Genomic DNA, 22,934 nt, shown 5'->3' with positions numbered 1-22,934 from the left:
GGCTCACTGCAACCTCTGCCACGCAGGTTTGAGCAATTCTTGTGCCTCAGCCACCTGAGTAGCTGGGAAAACAGATGTGTGCCACCACACTCAGCTAATTTTTGTATTTTTAGTAGAGACGAGGTTTTATCATGTTGGCCAGGTTGGGCTTGAACTCCTGGGATCACACGATCCTCCCAACTTGGCCTCCTAAAGTGCTGAGATTACAGGTATGAGCTGCTACACCTGGCTGAAAGAATATTTTAACACAAATGTAGCAGTGATGGTCAGGCCACCTTGTCAGTGCAGTCTATCATCAGTAGCAGTCAAGCAGAGGTTGAACCATCACTCTCAGAAATGTGCAAGAGAGAGCCCTTCACGAGGTAGTAAGTGAAATGAGAGGTTTAAAATGTTGTGATTCCAAAAGAACAACTGGGATGTGGACTGCAGACTTCATTAGAAGCAAGGAAACTGAAACAGTCATGTTTGTAAATCAGATATCAACCATACCATTGAGATGAATAAAGATACGAAGACTGGCATATCAGGAAATGCCACAGACAGAGAATATCTTAATTATTTTAAGGCAACTGGCAAAGTCTTATAATATCTTACAGACAAGATAGATCAGCTTCAGATATGAACAACTAAGCCTATAATGGGATTATAGGCGCATGACACCATGCCTAGCTAATTTTTGTATTTTTAGTAGAGACAGGGTTTTACCATGTTGGCCAGGCTGGTCTTGAACTCCTGACCTCAAGTGATCTGCCTGCCTCGGCCTCCCAAAGTGCTGGGATTACAGGCGTGAGCCACCATGCCCAGCTTGTAACTCTCAATTAACCAATTCAGCAAACATGTCTTGCACCCACCCTCAGTAGCAAACAATGTAAGGTACTGAAGTAGACACAAAACCAAAGATTTCTCTGCTCTGAAGAGTTTGTGGACTAGTAGTTCACCGGCTAAAACCTAAAGTTTAGGTGGAACTGAAAAGAAGAGAAAGAAAAGGGAGTGTAGGATCCAAGAGCTAAACCTTGTGACCCTTTAGGAAAGACTATAGTGATGTTAATTAAACTCGATTAATCCAGATCTTAATGGACTTAAGTGTATGGTATGGTTGATGTTTCGTTAATGGACCTGAAATGAAAGTCACAGAAGAGGTGCAGAAATGGCATGTAGACAACAACTGCTCAATAGGATGACGAAAAACCCAGTGCTCCATGAATTTTTGAGTTCTGGCTCACCAGCAAATATAACCCTTCCACTGATACCCCCATTTGATATTGACTTACCATTACTGATTTCAGGGAGGTCAAACTTGGTGAAGTCCCACCACTGGAGCCGGTAGGTAGTATTGGCAATGTTACTGGCCACGGCAGACTGTCCATCACCGATCACTGCCCCTGATGAGGAAGAAGTCAAAGACAGCACATTATATTATTTATCAACGTTTCCACTGCAAAACTTAAAACAATACTGGGATTAGTAGTGGGGAGAGAAGAGGAAAAACCAGACTATGGCTGAAGAAAGCTAATGAGTCCCACCTGGCAAGTCTTTGTCTCACAGAAAAACCACGTATGTTTGTCAGGGAACAATTTAATGTGGAAATATAATCCCATCCATCAGTCCCTCCCATTGTTACTTAACATTTACTTAGTGCCAACAACGTGGCAGGTACTGTACATACATGGTCTGGTAGGCTCGACATCTAAAAAAGACAGGTGAAATTTCATAAAAATGTGGGAAAAGAAAAATAAAAATGGGAAGACACCATTAATACAGAAAAGCCAGTAGCATTTCAGTCCTTGGACATCCTGATAGTAAGCAGCACTCTTTCAGACAAAGAATCTCCTCCTTTATCACTTCTTCCTAATAGGACATCTCAAAAACAGGCTCCCTCCACGGAAAAGGCAGCTACTGTACAGCTGACTGGATAGAAAGAGACAGTAACAAACAAATAAGGTAATATTTGTTCATCTCTTCTGGACCCCTGGCACGTAACACAATAAAAATTTATGAGCCTCGCTTTGTAGCATCAGAATATTTTTATTAAGGCCATCTTTTATTATACCTACCCCCTAAGAACCTCCTTGAATCCACATTTGCTTATAACATCTCAGGGTTTAACTTTCTCTGAGATATACTCTTCTGTATGACATTTTTTTCCTTGGTAACCAATTAAATAAAAAATGGATTTTTTTTAACAGGGTGACACTTTAATTTGCAGTTGTATTTCATTTACATGAACATGTCATTTCCTCCTCCTCCTTCTGAGGTGCATTTCATACACAACCACCCTCCTTCTGATCAGACAGAGTCAAACCCTGTTGGGAGAATAGAACATTCCTGTATGCTAGATAACCTAAATGGTATTCTCAGCTGTAAATCAAAGGCTACTTTGAAAAACTGAACTTGTTAGAGTTTACCAGCCTCGGAAAAATGGACAATTTCATGCCCAGATTCTTCAGTATCACCTAGTCTTCCTCTTCTGCACATCACTGCAAAAGCATCTTGTGAACTGTAGTTCTTTTCTTTTAGAGAGTGGCATTTATCGCACTGCTACTCCTGGTGTTTCCCTTTCTTTCCCCAAATGATCAAGAGATGGTTCAAAGAGAAAACCTCCATACAAGCCAAGAAATATGAGAAAAGTACTCTCCGCACTCTTCCAGTTGCTGCTGGCCACTGTGTCAGAAGACTATTTTCTCAGCATTCATTTATTGATAGTCTTGTCTTTGTCCCATTTTCAATTTGTAAGGAAAAGTACAAATAACAGTTCATTTCCAAAATGATGATACTTCTAGATCATGCATTATCAACACGGGGAATATTACCCCCATGGGGGTAAAAATTGGTTCATGGGGGCAAAAAATAAAAATAAAAAAAACCTTCGTATAATCATTTGTTCCCTTCCAAAGCATCAGAGTATATAAATAGATACACATTGTATCTGTGATATTAAAATTTCATGGGAGGAGAGACAAGTAGGGAAAAAAAATGTCTAAAAAGGTTCCTTAGGAGGACAATAATGGAATAAAGCCTAAAACAAACCGTTCTAGATAAATGAATACCCCCAAAACAAGACAGCCTTTGAAATCTTGCAAATTCAAAGACATAGGCCCAGTCATGATCTCCTTGAGACCTGAGAACGACAGCATTTGGGGGTGTGCTGTCAGTGACTGCACTGACCTCAAATCTCTATTTGAGGTCCCTGTGGTATATCATTCAGATGAGGTAAATATATACCCTTGCTTTAACCTTCACAGAAAATTCCCCTTTAATAATTATATCTGACTTTTGCTGAACCTCTGGGTCATGAGGAGGGTAAGATACCCGAAGGACTTTATTAAAAGGAACTTTCTTGATTTTTCTATGCCTCTTTGATAATGAAAATCACTTTTTTTAGTTACAAGGTCTACCACTTCCCTGGAAGGAATTACTCCATTTCATTCTGATCCAGGCTCAATTCCACTGAGCTTTCAAATTGTTTCCTGGGCTTGCTTATCAAGATGGTTGACATCCCCCTTTGACCACTAGTCTCTCTCAAATTACTTTAGTTCCTTATCATTTTCTCCAGCTTTTAACGGAAAACCATATAACCCCAAATGGTAGAAGGTAAGTTGATTTTCTCAGTATATGACGAACAAAACGCTAGTTGCTAAGAGAGGGCAGAAAATAAATTGAAAAAACAAACTTCATATTGTAAGAGCTTATTCTGGGGGAAGGGATAAGAACTACAAACAGGAAAACAGTTAAGGAATAATATCAGATGCTTTTTGAGTACTGTGAATCTGCAAACAGGAATACAAACGATTAAGATTCCCAAATCCCAGCTCCAGAGGCATCCTGTACTGTCCATGTCTCAAGAAACGTCTTCGGGAGAACAGCTGTGCAATAAAATAAACATGTAGGGTTGCCACTATGTCGAAGAGACTGGGGAGGTGCTCTCTGTCAGTAGTGCCAGGGTGCTGAGGAGGAATGAAGTCTGGCACCAGGGAGAGTCATTTTTTTTTGTGCCATATAAACACAGATTAGGGAGCTAAAGATGCCAGCAACAGATTAGAGTAGTGTCACCAGCTTCTTTTCTGCAAGAACTGTAGGCCAACTGAGCCTGTCTCTTGGAAACAACAGGAAGAAAAAGCCTGATTTATTAAAACAACCCCAACCATTTAGTAGGCCTCTGGCCACTAAGATGAAGGTATAGGAAATGTGCAAGAGGGGGTTAATGGACTGAGCTAGAAAGTATTTACACACGAGGCACTTAGCCTCAGAAACCAAATCCTGAGAGACTGCTGAGGGATTTCTAAGACTTCAAGGTTCTCTCATGTAGTAATGACAGAATGGAACAAGTTAGACTCAGAGTTTCTCAATCCCTGCACTACTGAAATTTTAGGACAGATAATTCTTTGTTTGAAGAGTCTTGTGCATCGCAGAACATTTAGCATCCCTGGTCTCTACCCACTAGATGCCAGTAGCACCCTGCTCCACCTAGTTGAGACAACCAAAAATGTCTCCAGACATTGCCAAATGTCCCCTGGGGATAAAAATCATTCCTAGTTGAGAAACGCTAAGCTAGATAAACATATCCTACATTTTAACTCCAGGGTAGGTGCTCTGAGCACCACTACTAGAACGTCTGCTGCTAGAATGTCTGCTGCTAACAAGTGATGCTGTTATAGTCATGGAAAGAAACTAATCCAAGGCACAGCATTACAACTTCAATTTTCCGTATCTGCCAATGGGATCTTACAGCTTGTTTTTTGTTTGTTTTTGAGAATACAGGCTTCAGAATCAATTGGACCAGATTTTGACACTTCCTGCCATTATCTACTATAGTGTGACTTTGTATAAATTAATCTCTCTGAACCTCAGTTTCCTTATCTGTAGAAAAGGGTATAATAGTACCTACAACTTACAGAATTGTTGGAAGAACTTACTGAGACAATGAATATAAAGTGGTCAGGCGTGGTGGCTCATGCCCATAATCCCAGCACTTTGTGAGGCCAAGGCAGGCAGATTGCTTGAGCCCAGGAATTTGTGACCAGCCTGGACACCGTGAGACACTATCGCAAAAAAAGCCTGGGCACAGTGGCTCACACCTGTAATCCCAGCACTTTGGGAGACCAAGACAGGCAGATCACTTGAGGTCAGGAGTTCGAGACCAGCCTGAACAACATGGTGAAACCCTACCTCTACTAAAAACACAAAAATTAGCCAGGCATAGTGGTGCGTGCCTGTAGTACCAGTTACTTGGGATGCTGAGGCATGAGAATTGCTTGAACTCAGGAGGAGGAGGTTTCAATGAGCCAAGATTGCACCACCACACTACAGCCTGGGCAACAGAGCAAGATTCTGTCTCAAAAAACCCAAAACCCAAAACACAAAAATTAGCCAGGTGTGGTGGCGTGTACCTATAGTCCCAGCTACCCAGGAGACTGAGGTGGGATAGCTTGAGTCTGGAAGGCGGAGGTTGCAGTGAGCTGAGATTACACCACTGCACTACAGCCTGGGTGACAGAGTCAGACCATCTTGTAGATAGATAGATCAACAGACAGATAGATATATCGATAGATAGATAGTGATGGCAAATACTAAGTGCCTAATAAATGGCCTTTAAAATTATGTCTGTCATCTACTCCAAACTCTCTGTGTATTTCATCTACAGTTACAGCCTGGGTGATAGAGCCAGACCATCTCACAAATAAATATATAAATAAATAGTGATGGCAAATACTAAGTGTCTAATAAATGGCCTTTAAAGTTATGTCTGTCATCTACTCCAATCTGTGTGAGTATTTCCTCTACAGTTACACTACTACTTACATCAGCATCAACAGACAGCTTATAGAGAGATGTCCTTGTGTAAGAGACTGGCCCAAATAGTGTGCCAGGGCCAAGAGAGAGAAGTGTTTAATCTGAAGATTAAAATAAACTGTCTAGGCCCTATAATATTTGGCAACTTTCTCCTTGAAAACAGCCCAGGCCAAGACAGACCACCCTCTGGGCCACAAAACACCATGTAACAAATGCAAAAGAAAAGGAATAATACAAATTATGCTTTCAGACTACAAGAGAACTAAACTAGAAATCAGTAATAAAAAGATAACTGGAAAATCCTATAAAACTGACAGATTAAACAATACATTTCTAAACAACACATGGCTCAAAGAATATGTTGGATTAAACGAACATTTTGGATTAAATGAAAAGGAAAACATGAGTTCTCAAAATACATGAAATGTAGTGAAAACAGTGCTTAGAGGGAGATTTATAGCATTGAATGCATATATAAGAAAAGATGAAATATCTAAAATCTGTAATTTAAGCACCTACCATAAGAAAGAAGAAAAAAAGCAAATTAAAGCCAAAGTAAGCAGAAGAAAGAAAAATATGAGCAGAAACCAATGAAATTGAAAACAGGAAATCATCTATAGAGAAAAATCAATAAAACCAAAAACTTTGAAAGATCAATAAACAATAAACATCTAGGTAGGCCAATTACGAAAAAAGAGAGAAGATACAAATTACTAACACCAGAAAAGAAAGGGGCGCCATCACTACTGATCCCATGGACACCAAAAGGATAAGGGAATACTATGAATAACCGTATGCCTACAAATTTGAAAACCTACATGCAATGGACTAACTCTCCTTGAAAGACACAGTATATTACAATTTGCACAAGAGACAAATAATCTAAATAGGCCTATATCCATTAAATTGAAGTAATCATTAATAATCTCCTAAAACAGAAAGAACTGGGCCCAGATGGTTTCACTAAATTCTACCAAACATTTAAGGAAGACATTGTACCAGTTCTCTAATGTCTCTTCCAGAAACTAGAAATATGAAATACCTGCAACTAACATCATATTCCATGGTAAGAAACTAGATACTTTCCCCCTAAGATCAGGAACGACGCAAGGAAGCCCCTTCTTACCAATACTTTTCAGCATCATACTGGAAGTTCTAGCTAATGCAATCAGACCCCTCTCCCCCCGCCACCACAAAACAAAGTAAATAAAAGGTATACAGATTGGAAGAAAATCTGTTTGTTGCCAGATGACATCACTGTCTAATCCCAAAGAATCAACAAAAAAACTCCAGTAACTATTAAATAATCATAGCAAGGTTTCAAGATACAAGGTCAACTGCTTTCCTATATAACAGCAATGAACAAATGAATGACTGGAACTTGAAATTAAAAATACACTACCCCTTACCTTAGCATCAAAAAAATAAAAAACTTAGGTATAAATCTAACAAAATATGTACAAGGTCTATAGGAGGAAAGCTACAAAACTGATGAAAGACGTCACAAAGGATAAAACTAAATTAGTGAGATATTCCATGTTCATGAATAGGAAGGCTCAATACTGTTACAATGTCAATTCTTCTCAGCTGGAGCTACAGATTCAACAAAATCCCAATCAAAATCTTGAATTATTTTGTGAATATTAACAATCTGATTATAAAGTTTATATGAAAAGGCAAAAGATCCAGAATAGCCAACACAATATGGAAGGAAAACACAAAATTGGAGGATTGACACAACCAGACTTCAAGACTTAATATAGGCTGGGCGCGGTGGCTCACGCCTGTAATCCCAGCACTTTGGGAGGCCAAAGCAGGTGGATCACAAGGTCAGGAGTTCAAGATCAGCCTGACCAACATAGTGAAAAAGTCCGTCTCTACTAAAACTACAAAAATTAGCGGGGCGTGGTAGTGTGCACCTGTAATCCCAGCTACTCAGGAGGCTGAAGCAGGAGAATCGCTTGAACCCAGGAGGCGGAGCTTGCAGTGAGCCGAGATCACACCACTGCACTCCAGCCTGGCCAACAGAGAGAGGCTCTGTCTCAAAACAAAACAAACAAAAAAACTAATGTCCACACAAACACCTACGCATGGATGTGTATAGTAGCTTTATTTATTCATAATTGTCAAAAGTTGGAAGCAACCAAGATGTTCTTCATTCAAGAGATGAATGGATAAACTGTGGCACATCCATACAATGGAATATTATTTGTGCTAAAAGAAATGAGTTATCAAGCCACAAAAAGACATGAGGAACCTTAAGTGCATGTTATTAAATGAAAGAAGTCAAAGGCTACATACTATAGGTTTCCAACTGTATGAGATTCTGGAAAAGGAAGTTATAGAGACAGAAAAAAGATGGGTAGTTGGTAGGGGTTTGCAGGGAGGGAGAGATGAACAGGTGAGCACAATATTTTTTTTCTTTTCTGTTCTTGAGAGAGGGTCTCACTCCACCACCCAGGCTGGAGTGCAGCGGTGCAATCACGGCTCAAAGAAGCCTCAATTTTCTGGGTTCAGATGATCCTCCCACCTCAGCCTCCCGAGTAGCTGGGGCTACAGGTGTGTGCCACCATCATCAGCTTATCTTTTTTGGTATTTTTTGTAGAGATGGGGTTTCACCATGTTGCCCAGGCTTGTCTCCAACTTCTGAACTCAAGAGATCCACCTGCCTTGGCCTCCCAAAGTGTTGGGATTATAGGCGTGAGCCACCATGTCCAGTCACAAGGAGATTTTTTAAGCAGTAAAGTTATTTTGTATGTTACTACAATGTTGGATACATGGCACGTACGTTTGCCAAAACCAGTGGAATTTACAACACCAAGTGTGAACCCTAATGTAAACACGTACTTTGAGTGATAATGATGTGTCTATGTTAGTTCATCAACTGCAGCAAATGTACCACACTGGTGAGGACAGTGGGGAAGCCTGCGGGTGTGAGGGGAGGGAGTATATAGGAATTGTCTGTACTCTCCACTCAACTTTTAATAAACCTAAAAAAGAGAGAGGGGCCAAGACTTTTATTCACATTCTAGGAGACAGTGGGAACAGCAGCTGTCCATGAGGACAATACTAGTCATGGTAGTTCATAGCTACCATATAATCGCAGAAATTCCTTTCATGGAGGCTTAGAGCAAAAGAAGAAATAAAGATTATTCTGATGACAGACAAAACAAGGAGGAAAAGAAGCTTAAATCCAGTGATCTTGAATAACTATCAGCCAACAACAATGGCAAAAACTAAGCTGCCAAGTCTCATTCCAGAGTCAGGTCTTCAACTTGTAGGCCAGAGCTCCCAGAATGTGTCTAGGGATGAAATCATAATCATCATCACAGTCACATGATAGGTGAGCTCTACCAAGCCTAATAGCCTCTGTGCATCTCTCTGCCTTTGCTTCTCTCCGAGACTCTTCTCTTCTGTTGCTTGGAAAGAATTAGAAACCTTTTTTCAAAACAGCTTCACAGCTTCTCTCTAAGATTTGTTCTAGGAGCAGGGAAATAAAAAGTATGATTCAACAGTTCAGTGAAGATACTGAACAACGGGAATCATTAGCAAATCTATCAGAAAAGCTAATTCAGAGAGGGTAAAAAAGGGCAAGTTGCAAAGAAGGAAATCATTAAATGACATTTCAGTCCTGAAAACTCTGTTTAACTTGAGACTTTGTAATTCAGAATGGCCATCTCTGACTGTGTTGCTGCTGGGAAGATGAAATAAGAATGGGGTTGGGGACGTAAACACTCATCATCCTGGAGACACAATTACTATCTTTCTGCTTGGTTGTTATATGAACCTGCCCTGGGCTTTCTAGTCTCAGCTCTCCTGACCAGTTGAGCTGGAGGAGAGCTGAGACTAGAAAGCCCAGGGTAGGTCCAACTGAACAACTTATCAGCTTTCCAAACAGATTGACAGTTGCTTCAGGCTGGAGGGATGTGAGAGAGGGAAAGGGGAAGTGACTGTTGATGTGCATGGGTTTTTTTAGGAGGTGATAAAAATGATATGAAATATATAGAGAGAGGTGATGACTGCACAACTCTATATTCTAAAAGCCATTGAAATGTATACTTTAAATAGGTGGCCTGTATGGTAGGTGAATCATATCTCAATAATGCTGTTATTAAGAAAACACTATTCAATATAAATGTCTATCAATTTGTGAAGTGAAAAATGGTAATCCTATTTGTTGGATCCATTTCATTTCCTTAATAATTAAGAGAATTGGTGAACATCTTTTCATTTGTTTACTAGCTCATTGTGTATCTTTTAGATGGTATACTAGTGTCTTATGTACATTTTAAAAACCTTTGGTATTTTAAGTTTGTTGTTGTTGTTGTTGTTGTTATCTATTTTTTAGATGGGGCCTCACTATGTTGCCCAGGCTTGCCTTGAACTCCTGGCCCTCAAGTGATCCTCCTGCCTCAGACTTCCCAGTAACTAGGACTACACGCACATGCTACCCTACCCAGCTTTGGTTACTTTAACTTTTCTCTTATGGATTATCTGAGCTCTCTGTAAATAAATACACTGGCTTCTATTTATAAAAAATAATTCTCAGAGCAAGTCTCTGTTTAAATAATTATTTAAACATAGAAAGCATCTTCCCTTTCTAAGTATATCTGAATGGCATCCTAGGAAGAACACTTAATCTTCTTTCCAGAAAGCTTCATTCAAATGCAGTCTTAAAATCTGTCCTAAGAAGGGGATATAACTAAGTACTCAGTCACACTCACTCTAATCATCATTTAATCTAATCTAAAATCACAGTCAATATATCCCATAGCCTGGTACCTGGAAAGAGTCCCTGATGACAAATAAGAAGACTTCTTCCATGGTTATAAGTGTCCCAAGTTTCTCTGAATTCCCATTTCTGATTCTGACATTGAGAAAAATGCCCAAATACATGTGTGTGTCTGTCTGTTTAAAATTATAGCTTTACTGAGATATAACTTACAATTCACCTATTTTATTTGTTTTTTTGTTTTTTGTTTTTTTTTGAGACGGAGTCTCGCTCTGTCGCCCAGGCTGGAGTGCAGTGGCTGGATCTCAGCTTACTGCAAGCTCCGCCTCCCAGGTTTACGCCATTCTCCTGCCTCAGCCTCCTGAGTAGCTTGGACTACAGGCGCCCGCCACCTCGCCCGGCTAGTTTTTTTGATTTTTTAGTGGAGACGGGGTTTCACCATATTAGCCTGACCTCGTGATCCGCCCGCCTCGGCCTCCCAAAGTGCTGGGATTACAGGCTTGAGCCACCGCGCCCGGCCCAATTCACCTATTTTAAAGTATACAATTCAAGAATTATTAGCATATCCACACAGTTGTGTAACCATCACCAAATAAATTTTACAACAACCATCACTACTGTCTAATTTCAGGCATTTTAATCTCCCCTAAATACTGTACCCATTAACAGTCACTCCCTTTTACTCTGTCCCACTCCCACCCTAGCCCCTAGGCAATCACTAATTACCTCTCCTGGACATTTCATATTATGAAATCATTTGGTAGGTGGCCTTCTGTGTCTGGCTTCTTTCACTCAGCATAACATTTTCAAGGTTTATCTATGCTTACTGCATGTTTCAGGACCTCACTTCACCTCCCCCACCCCCAAAGAGACAAGGTCTCATTCTGTCACCCAGGCTGGAATTCAGTGGTGCAATCAAAGCTCACTGCAGCCTTGAACTCCTGGGCTCAAGTAATCTTCCCACCTCAGCATCCCTAGTAGCTGGGATTATAGGCATGAGCCACCCTGCCTGGCTTCATTCCTTTTTATGACTGAATAATATTCTATCATATGTTTATAACTGAACCATAGGTTCATATGAGAATTAAATAGTAGTTTTTATTTTATAGAAAATATACTGTGTGGAAAAGCAGCAATAATAAAAAGACTTGAGACAAATAGAATTATTTCCATTGTAAAGAAAAAGTAGGGCTTCAAAGACTAATTCTGAGTGGATTATCTATAGCTGAAATAGTGTCTTCACTTTTTCCTGAGGCTAAAAGATATGAAGAGTATTAGGGAACATCATTTTCTGCAAACCACAAAAATAAAATCCCAAAAAAGCACCACGTGGCTGTCTATAATTCTGGCATAGGAAATGTTCTGAGTAAAGCATTTGGTCTATCATATTTAGGCGGTTTAATAACCACTCTACCAGTCATTTAATCTGATGCTGAGATTAATCATTAAACAAGTTTGCAATATATTTAACATGAATTAAAGGGTAAATATTTTGTAAATACAGACTTCAATGGTTACATGTCTTATTTGTAGGAATTAGGCCCCCAAATCAACATAATTTCACTGTCCAATAAACTCCTAAAGGCTCCAAAGAACAAGGATAATATTAGTCCACATGCAAATCATGAACTTTAGGGGCAGATCTGAGAAAGATACTATTGAGGCCAAAGGCACTGGATCAGGCCAATAAAGCAAATGATAGTCTAAGAATTCAACAAGGAAAATAGCAAAGGCCTGCAATACAGACAGAGTATGAGGAAAGGAAAAGAAATAGCTATGAATTTTTTTTTTAAATTTTTAATTTTTAGAGATGGGCTCTTGCTGTGTTGCCCTAGCTGGTCTCAAACTCCTGGGCTCAAGTGATCCTCCTACCTTGGCCTCCCAAAGTGCTGAGACTACAGGCGTGAGCCATCATGCCTGGCAAACTGTGAAATATTCCTATGTATCACAGCTTCATGAAAAATTTTCTCGAAACAACAATTCAAACCAGGATTACATGGCCACAGCACAGTAAGGTTCATAACAGGTCAAAAAAGAAAGAGAAATTAACCTGATATTCATTAAAGACACAGCAATAGACAGACAGAGCCTTCCTATCTGGAGTAAGTAGTAAGTGAACAAGGAATCTGGTATTAGCTTTTTTTTTTTTTTTTTTTTTTTTTTTGAGATGGAAATGGGTTCTTGCTGTGATGCCCAGGTTAGAGTGTAGTGGCATGCAGCTTACTGCAGCCTCAACCTTCTGGGCTCAAGTGAGTCTCCTAACTGAGCCTCCCAAGTAGCTGGGACCACAGGTGTATGCCACCCTATGCCCAGCTAATTAAAAAAAAATTTTTTTTTTTTGTAGATACAGGATCTCAGTATTTACCCAGGGTGGTCTCAAACTTCTGGCCTCAAATGATTCTCCTGCCTCGGCCTCCCAAATTGTTGGGATTATGGGCATGAGCCACTGCAACCAGCCTAGTTTTTCTTTCTGTTTTTTAAATTGTGCTAAAAAGAATACAACATAAAAGTTTACCATCTTAACCATATTTACATGTACAGTTCAGTAGAACTGTATGTATGTAACAAATCTCAAGCTCTATACTCATTAAACAACTCCTCTTTCCCTCTCTCTCCAGTGCCTGGTCACCACCATTCCACTTTCTATGAATTTGACTACTTTAGATAACCTCATATAAGCAGAATCATATACTATTGATATCATCTTTTAACATGCTTTGAAAGAAGAGATGCATAACTAGATAGCATGCACACAAAGACATTCACAGACATGGCATAAAATCAGAATAATATTCAACTCTAGAGGAAAGTAGTTAGGTCTGATGGGAGAATATAACCTCTTGATCTGTCATGACCAGAATGAGAATGGAGACTCCCTTAAAAAGCCAGCCAAATAACTCAACCAGAGGATAGGGCTCATGCCATCAGGCCTAGTGAGCCTCAGAAAGCACACAGCTTCCATAAGAATACTTCGCTCCCTAATTCAGTAATTCCCAATGATTCAATCGCATTGCCTTGAATGCACCAGTGACATCCAGAGTTCAGCAATGAGTTACCACCCCAAAAAAAGTGAGTAAGCCACTCTTTACTAGGTCCTCATTCCTTCCTCCCATCACACTGAAACCCAGGATTAATTTTGGCTGTTTACAGGGTGGCTGGTGGCTCCTGGATCCCTGCAGTCAAGCTGAGATGCTCCTGTGTGGGTAGAGAAAGAGGGTGAGACCCGTTTTTATCACCATGCTGTAGACTTGCCCTCCCTCCTTCAATACATATGTCCTAATGAAGCAATTACCTGCACTTACACTAATGATGTAATTGGGAGAAGTAATTATGAAAGCAGAACATCCATTTTCAAAGAAATGAATATCATTACTTTTATTCCACCCACAAACATTATTTAGGACAAAAACAAATAAGCTCACAAGAACACATGCTACTGAAAGATTACTAGGAACAGTATTCCAAAAAACGTAGTGTTCAGGAAAAACGGGGAGAAAAAAACCCCCAAATACAAACATCTAGCATTCGCTCCCACCAGGCAGGGATTTCCTCAAAGCCTCTACGTCTGACAAAAGACATGCAGGTGGATAAGAGTATTAAGAATTACTCTACCTCCACTAACACATTCCCTACAACCTGACACTGCCAATATTTAATCCCAGCAACAGAGGACACTGGCTTAGGCAGGTCCCTAGGTGAAGTCAGGAAAACTGTCACCCTCTCATCATTATGCAATGCAGCTGCTTAAGGGGGCGCCTCAGCAGCATAAGAATGGGCAAAGAGAGGGGTGAAGGTAAGGAAAAGGACTGAGGGAGAAAAAGGTGAGAGAGAAAGATAAAGAGAGCGACTGACTCAAACACTAAATGGCTCTCACCAATCACTTGTCTTAAATTGCTGAGACTCCCGCAGCTTTTATTGTTTGGTGGAAGCACAAGCGAGTGGAATTGGACCAGAGGGTCTTGGGCTTGTCAGCAGCAGGAGGGAAACGACCTTTATTGCTGCAAAGAGGATGCAGTTTCAAAAGCCTAAAATCTGCAATGAAGGGAAATGGAAATGTGCTGAACGTGGGTTTGACTGGCAGCTTTCCTCATCTGTCGATCACAGGGTAATAAACACTGGGAGATGGCAGAAATGAAGATAAATGCTTTCAGCGGCACCAGTCCCCACCCTCCCCTCCTCTTCCGCCCCCACTCAGCACATGACAAGAGAGTTAAAGCAAGAAAATAAATCAGCTTCTTAACCAACTCTTTTGTTAAAACTTTCCTTACAGGCCACCTACACGTGAATTATTGCTCTATGAGCCTACATTCACATTAGGGGGCCCAGCTTCTAAAGGGTGAAAAGCTCCTGTCAAATCAGCACCTGTACATTTCAGGGTACAGCATTACAGCTGAGTCAGTTGGGGCCAACATGCAAGAAAGAGGACAGGCCTGCTCCCAGCGAAGAAAGGTGAAGAACTCCCAAGCCTGTTGAACTCTCTAATTCAAAGCCTGGTTCACTCAGATTAAGGACAGCATGGTGTCAGTTCACTGCAATCACTGCCACATTACCATTATCTAGCGACAGAGAGGCTAAGCTCCAAGGGCTAACAAAGCCCCCAGAACTTGGTGGTCAAAGGTGAGGTTACATTGGAAAGTGGACTCCTAAATACAACACTCAGTCCAACTTCACATTCACCTTGGAAGGGGGGAAAAACTTGACAGCTGACAATCTTGAGGGTGTTCCACAACTAGGCTCAAGGAAAATGTTAGTTTTGAGATTTATGGCATCAAGATAAAGCATCTGACTTGGTTACTGTAATGGAACTGAGGCTTTTTTGAGTAAGGTAAAAATATTAGTGATTCTTAATGTATTTGGTGGTGACAGTTGCTTATAAGAAGATGGGCTGGGCCAGGTGCAGTGGCTCATACCTGTAATCCCATCATTTTGGGAGGCTGAGGCAGGCAGATCACCTGAGGTCAGGAGTTCAAGACCAGCCTGGCCAACACAGTAAAACCCTATCTCTACTAAAAATACAAAAAATGAACCAGGTGTGGTGGCGCATGTCTATAATCCCAGCTACTTGGGAGGCTGAGGCATGAAAATCACTTGAGCCGTGGAGGTGGAGGTTGCAGTGAGTCGAGATTGCGCCACTGCACTCCAGCCTGGGCGACAGGGCAAGACTCCATTGCAAAAAAAAAAAAAAAGACATTCTGCCCTACTGGCTCTGCCATGCTGTTTTCCTTTAGATCCTAAAGTGGAAAAAAGATTTCAGACCCTTGTTCTGAAGTGCAGGAACCCACTAATGGAAAATCAGGAGCAAAAATAAGTGGGAGAGAGCATGGTGAATGGGTCTGTCTCACAGCATAAACTACTCTGAAACTCGAGTAGTCCCCAGAACCAGGCATATGCTGTGGAATCTGAGGAGAACAGCACTTGTCATAAAAAGATAGCTAATTTGAAATAGCTTCTAATTAAAATCCAGTGTTCAAACATTAACGCCAGGCACACAGTGGAAAAGCAATATTCACAAGCCATATATTGAGACGCTGCTAAAAGGACGCACCTGGAAAACAGCCATCCAGATGAGCCTTTTCAGTCTTGAAGCCTGTTTAAAACCCCACCTCCTCCCAGAAGCTTTTCTGAATTAGAGAGAAGTCCCTGCCTACACACTATTAGCTGTTTTTCATAACACAAAACTTTGTCATCTATTAGGTTACCTGACTACAAGCACATAAGTTTCCTCTGAGTTCAAGTGTTTTTGTCTCTGTGTACACTGAGCCATCGATTTTCCATTGGTACTGTATGATTTTTCCTTCTTCCTGAGATGGTGAACTCCTTGAGAGAAGGGATCAACTTTTCCTTCATATATATTTTTTAAGTTTTTCACTTTTTAAGCGACAAGATCTTGCTCTGTCGCCCAGGCTGGAGTGCTGTGGCATGGTAACAGCTCACTACAGCCTTGAATTCATGGCCTCAAGTGATCCTCCCACCTCAGCCTCCTGAGTAGCTGGGACTAAAAGCTTGAGCCACCATGCCCAGCCCCTCACATTTTAGATACTGTGCAGCCATGGGACTTAGAATATTGCCATCCATAAACATGAAATACACAAGGAATGTTACCATTGGCCTTATAAACTGCTCCTTCTGCAAGTTCGATAACAGGTCCTAGATGGCTTTTACTACCTACGCGTATTAGAGGGACTGGCTGAATTATACAGAACCAAATCATAATTTAAAGGAGTTTTTAGTATGGTATACCCATCCAGGAACAGGACGAAGCAACTATATTTTGCAAAAAGAGTTTGTGTTTCATTATAAATAAATTTAAATATCCATCGGGAAGAAAACAGGTGACCAAATTATGTTCAACTACACTATGGAACACCAAGCAGCCACTACTAAGAATAAGGCAGATCTAGATACATGAACAGACAGAAATCCTGGATATTGTTCTGTATGATCCCATCCCCACTACAAAACAAAATGATGAAAACTATACAGATGTATAAATATACATATGTTTTTGATTACACATAGAAAAAAAACTTGGAAAGACATGCTACAAACCAAACTTTGGGGAATGGGATTGGAAGAGTGGGAAGACAAATTTGAACATTTTACTGTATATATTTTGGTATTACTTGAATTACTTACAGTGAAACTATATTACTTTATAAATTTTAAAAGGGGGTCAGAGACACTGACACTTATAACAATTAAAAATTTATATCCTAGATTGGGAGACTGAGGCAGGTGGACCACCCGAGGTCAGGAGTTCGAGATCAGCCTGGCCAACATGGTGAAACCCCATATCTACTAAAAATACAAAAAGTAGCAGGGTATGGTGGCGTGCACCTGTAATCCCAGCTACTTGGGAGGCTGAGGCAAGAGAATTGCTGAGACCCAGGAGGTGGACGTTGCAATTAGCTGAGATATGCCACTGCACTCCAGCCTGGGCAATACAGCCAGACTCCATCCACCTCCCCCTCGCCCCTCTACCCCCCAAAATACACACACACACACACACACACACACACACATATCCTAGAATACCACAGAGGAGTAAAACAAAATTATACATTTTACTATTTAATCTCCAATGTATTCAACATATACATTTACTTATTCCATGAAGCTAAAGAGTTGAAGGACTTCAGAAAAATTCCTTGGTCCTGGGTTTACCAATGAAGTTCAGAAGCCTCAGCTTCCCTCTTTTCACTGAGTGCCAGTCAGAATAACACCCTGAGATGCCTTTCATATATTTAAGAAGTAAGAGTGTTATGGCTTTAGTAGCCAAAAAACTCTGTGCTATATAACTGAAGATGAGCCAGAACAATTCCATCTCTGTGTAAACATCTTAGAGAAAACACCACATGTGTACAGAATTTCAGGGCACATTATAAGAGTGAAAAATCTAGAAAGTTAAATGTTCATCAATAGGGAACAGACAACAAGACATATGAATGACTATTAGAATACTATGTAACAACAGAAATAAATCAAATCAATCAAACTATAAAAACATGGACTTATAATACCGAATTTTGAAAGTTATATGATGATCCATATGCATATGACCCCATTTATATAAACACGCTCTTTTTTTTTTTTTTTTTTTTGAGACGGAGTCTCGCTCTGTCGCCCAGGCTGGAGTATAGTGGTGCGATCTCGGCTCACTGCAACCTCCACTTCCCGGGTTCCTACCATTCTCCTGGCTCAGCCTCCCAAGCAGCTGGGACTACAGGCACGCATCACCACGCCCAGCTAATTTTATGTTTAGTAGAGATGGGGTTTCACCATGTTAGCCAGGATGGTCTCGATCTCCTGACGTCGTGATCCACCTGCCTCGGCTTCCCAAAGTGCTGGGATTACAGGCGTGAGCCACCGCACCCGGCATAAACACAACTCTTAAAATACAAAACTCTATTTTACTAATATATTAAGCTATAAAAGATAAAGTACAACCATATAAACCAAAGTCATAAGAGCGGCTGCCTCTCTGTGAAGTGGGAAAGATAATCAAAGGGGTCAAAGGAACTTCAACTTTATTTGAAATGTTTCATTTTCAAAAATCTGTTGGGAAGCCAGGCATGGAGACTCACACCTGTAATCCCAACATTTTGAGAGGCCAGGGTGGGAAGATCGCAGGAGGCCAGGAGTGCAAGGCCCAGCTGGGCAACATAGTGAGACCTCATCTCAAAAATAAATAAATTAATTAATTAAATAAGAAACAATTAGGTCCAGGAGTGGTGGTGCACACCTATAATCCCAGCACTTTGGGAGGCTGAGCTGCGAATATCCCTTGAGCTCAGGAGCTCGAGACCAGCCTCAGCAACCTAGTGAGACCTTATTGCTACAAAAAATAAAAAAATTAGCCAAGCATGATGGTACATGCCTATAGTCCCAGCTATTTAGGAGGCTGAGGTGGGAGGATCTCTTGAGCCTGAAAGGTCAAGGCTGCAGTGAGCTGTGATCCTGCTACTGCACTCCAGCCTGGGTGACAGAGGAAGACCCTGACTCGAAAAATGAAACACAATAAATTTGTTGAGACAAATAGGGCAAAACAACTCAATTTGTTGAGGCAAATAGGGCAAAATGTCAATACTGTTAAATTTTGGTTGCGGAAGCACAAATGCATGTCATATATATGCCTGCATAGATACTACTTTAAAATTTCTGGGCATATGTTTGCAAGTATTTTAAAATTTCTCACAATAGGAAAGAAGGAAGCAAACGAAAGCAAACAACTGGGAATACAAAGCAAAGAAGAACATTTATGTGCTTTCCCACAATCTTAAACCTTGACCAAGGGGGAGGTCATAATCAGCTAAAGTTAAATACTTGGGGATGTGGAGTCCCACTAAATTCCAGAGGCAGGCAGAAAGTCTACATTCTGTTTATTTGGAATTCCTGACATAAAAGATTATGCCCACAGAAACATGTCCTGAGTCTTGATAAATCAAGTTCATACCACGTAAAGCCTGAGCTACTGCACTGGTGAAACCATTCTGCAGGCAGCTACTGAGTGACATATGGTCACATAAACTTTGTACCCCACAAAGGCAGAGACTCTAAAGCCACAGGATTCCTGAGTTCAAACTAGGAACAGTCGGTCTGCACAGATGAAACATGCAAACACATGCCCAGGCCCAAGCTTTTCTCTTCAATGTCATCTTGACGCCATATAACATCTTACCCTGAAAACAAGAAAGACTTAATTTTAAGTCTCATACTGCCCCCACTATCTAGACTCCTTCCTTCCTGCCCTAGTCAATGTTTACTAAAATCTCCTTCATCCCTCATAATTTTAACATCAGGTTAGATAAATGTCTGAGAAAGGCCTGTGGCAAATTTCTAGCTTTTACAAGAGATATCTGACAAAGGAGATTAAAACGTATTTTGGTGTTTTCCTTTCTGTCAGAGCTGCATGCACCTCCCAGAAAACCCTGGACCTGCTATCACAAGTTAGGGGTGCACATAAACAAGTGAGCACGGTGGTATAAGTGCACACCTTTTTAAGACCAACTGTGTTGCTGGTCATCATAAAGAATACACAAAAACATGCAAGCTCCTCTATATACTCCTTGGGGTATGGGAAACCAGGAAATAATTTTGCAGTCAACACTAAGCGCTGGGCCCTTGTCTCATACAAAACCATCTATCTTCCTTTTTACTCCCCTCCCATCTTCAATGCCAGATTGTTTTTAAAAGCAGATTTTTGATTGTCACTCAAGTGCTCTAAAGCTTCAGTGGCTCCTCGCTGACTACACTGAAGTAGACTCCTTGGTCTTCAAGGCCCTCCTCGATCTGGACCTGTCTGTCATCTACCCCTCTGTGCTTGTCTCCCACTGCTCTCCATTCCCATCACTTTGTACATCCCTACATTTAAACCTTCTGCTCATACTGCCCCCACCATCTAGACTCCTTCCTGCCTGCCCTAGTCAAGGTTTACTAAAATCCCCCTCATCCCTCATCTCCCCATTCAAGGACTTTCTCAAATAATCCACTCCCCTCTGCTTTGTTTTGAGACAGGGTATCACTCTGTCGCCCAGGCTGGAGTACAGTGGTGCGATCCCAGCTCACTACAACCTCTGTCTCCTGGGTTCAAGTGATTCTCCTGCCTCAGAACACTCCCAAGTAGCTGGGATTACAGGCATGCGCCACCATGCCCGGCTAATTTTTGTATTTTTAGTAGAGACGGGGTTTCACTATATTGGCCAGGCAGGTTTCAAACTCCTGGCCTCAAGTGATCTACCTACCTTGGCCTCCCATAATTCTGGGATTACAGGCGTGAGCCACCACGTCCAGCCAATAATCCCCTTTTCTAAGAAGTCTTTTCTGATCTCACTAACCTGATATCATCTCCTCTTCAGAAGCCCCGTGGCACTTTGTTTCTCTCTTATTCTGTTACAGTTCTTCTGCTCAATCCCCTGCCCGCCACAGGATGCTCTACCATTATCCATTTCGCTTGAGGAAGGATGGGTTTAAAATTCAGCCCACCAGGGGCCAACTCAAAATCTACAAGCCAAGTATACCTGTTCCATTCCCACTCAACACTTTCCCTGAATCGGAATCCCCATAGTACATTATTAGTAAGTGCCTCTGGCAGCAAGAACACACATAGTTTCTTCATCTTTACAGGAAATATTGTGACGCTCTGCTGTAGAAGGTATGCGGTAATTCCATATTAAATAAAGAAACAAAGGGCTACTTGAATATATCTGACTCGGGCTATTCGACTGTCAGCTCCTTAAGAGTAGGGACTCCTTAAATCCCTCTGAGTACCACTGAATCCTTGCACTTAACTAAAGAGTACCTTGCACAAAGCACAGAGTTACAACTCAATTTGTTAACTAGGACTCAAAGTACCTTTGGCTTTGAGAAAATACCCACTCAATCATCAGAATGGCACTTCCAAAATTCCTAAAAACCTTGTTGTCTGATTTCTGCAACTCCAGGAAAGCACCCAACTTCTGGAAGTCTATCTAGCACAGGACTCAGGGCACTAAGAAATTGATGGTTTCAGGCCGGGCGCGGTGGCTCAAGCCTGTAATCCCAGCACTTTGGGAGGCCGAGACGGGCGGATCACGAGGTCGGAAGATCGAGACCATCCTGGCTAACACGGTGAAACCCCGTCTCTACTAAAAAATACAAAAAACTAGCCGGGCGAGGTGGCGGGCGCCTGTAGTCCCAGCTACTCGGGAGGCTGAGGCAGGAGAATGGCGTGAACCCGGGAGGCGGAGCTTGCAGTGAGCTGAGATCCGGCCACTGCACTCCAGCCTGGGCGACAGAGCGAGACTCCGTCAAAAAAAAAAAAAAAAAAAAAAAAAAAAGAAATTGATGGTTTCATGCCGGGGAAATATAACTGCAGCCAAAACAAAGCCAGGGTGGGCAGGCTTCCCTCTGCAGGTTGGGAAAATGTAAAAAAAAAAAAAAAGAAAAAGAAAAAGAAAAAAAAGCCTGCTCTGGCCTGTGGAAGATCCAAGTGGGTGCAGGCCTTCTCCTTTGTTAGCCTCTGCAAGGCTCTTGCCTTGGGGCCAACAGGATTAGCACAGCCATTTCATGCTCTGAAAAGTCATAAAAGGAGAGATAGGGAGCTTTTCACTCTAGGAAATGCCTAGTAGTCAGAGATGGTTTTGTTTCTGTTCAAAAGATAAGTGGGGATGCTGAGGTTAAAAAGCAAAAATTCCAACAATGGTTAATGAAAGGTTTGGAAACAATGTACAGAATTAGGCAATGGGATAAACTCCAAGAAGAGAAGAGCAGGTGCCAGAGAATCAGCACTAGATGTTTTCATGCATTCAAAAATTTCCATGTATTTAAAATGTCATCAGGACGCCCTGTGAGCAGACTTGATGCAGCAATTAGAGAATGCAGGCTTATCCCTCTTGGCACAAAATACCCACAAATAAGCTCCTAGTATAAAAGTCAAAACAAAGTGGAAAGAAAAGCTTTACCAAAAGAGTTGAGCAGTTGCTGCATTTCCCTGGATTTAATAATTAACTATGCACCTTCCTGAGATGGTCTAAACTAAACTCAAATACTGTATTCAAAGGCAGAGAGCTCCCAGGACCCAATTTAGGTTTTGTACCTTGGGTTTACAGATAGGCTTCAGGTGGTTCAAGAAACCCCTGAAATAGCAAATAAAATTGTGCATGTGTGCATGAGTCTGTTATTATATTAATGTTTTTCATTTTCTATATTTTATGATGCTTTGATATCTTGGGGCTTTGCCGATAAGCAACTGTACCTCCCAGGGTTAGTTAATTCCTGGAGATGGCTGCAAACCAACCAATCCAGAGTCCATACCTTAACTACCTCCTTTATTAAACGCCAAGACAAGGCCAGGCGAAGTGGCTCACGCCTGCAATCCCAGCACTTTGGGAGGCTGAGGCGGGCGGATCATCCTGGCCAACAGGATGAAATCCCA

General features: G+C 41.3%; 1 protein-coding gene across 7 annotated transcripts in view; it reads right to left on the bottom strand.

Moving 5' to 3' along the window:
• AMBRA1 (autophagy and beclin 1 regulator 1) overlaps positions 1 to 22,934 on the bottom strand; it is a 197,457-nt gene that overhangs the window by 45,928 nt on the left and 128,595 nt on the right. For all 7 annotated transcript variants that reach the window (XM_009186174.3, XM_009186175.3, XM_003909963.4 and 4 more), the window contains one exon: positions 1,272 to 1,382. In XM_009186174.3, coding sequence (XP_009184438.1) covers positions 1,272 to 1,382 — 111 coding nt within the window. The remainder of the gene's footprint in view (positions 1 to 1,271; positions 1,383 to 22,934) is intronic.

The sequence above is a fragment of the Papio anubis genome, chromosome 12 (assembly GCF_008728515.1).
Source record: "Papio anubis isolate 15944 chromosome 12, Panubis1.0, whole genome shotgun sequence".
Taxonomy (NCBI): Eukaryota; Metazoa; Chordata; class Mammalia; order Primates; family Cercopithecidae; genus Papio; species Papio anubis.
This window is presented reverse-complemented; position numbering and strand designations above follow the sequence as displayed.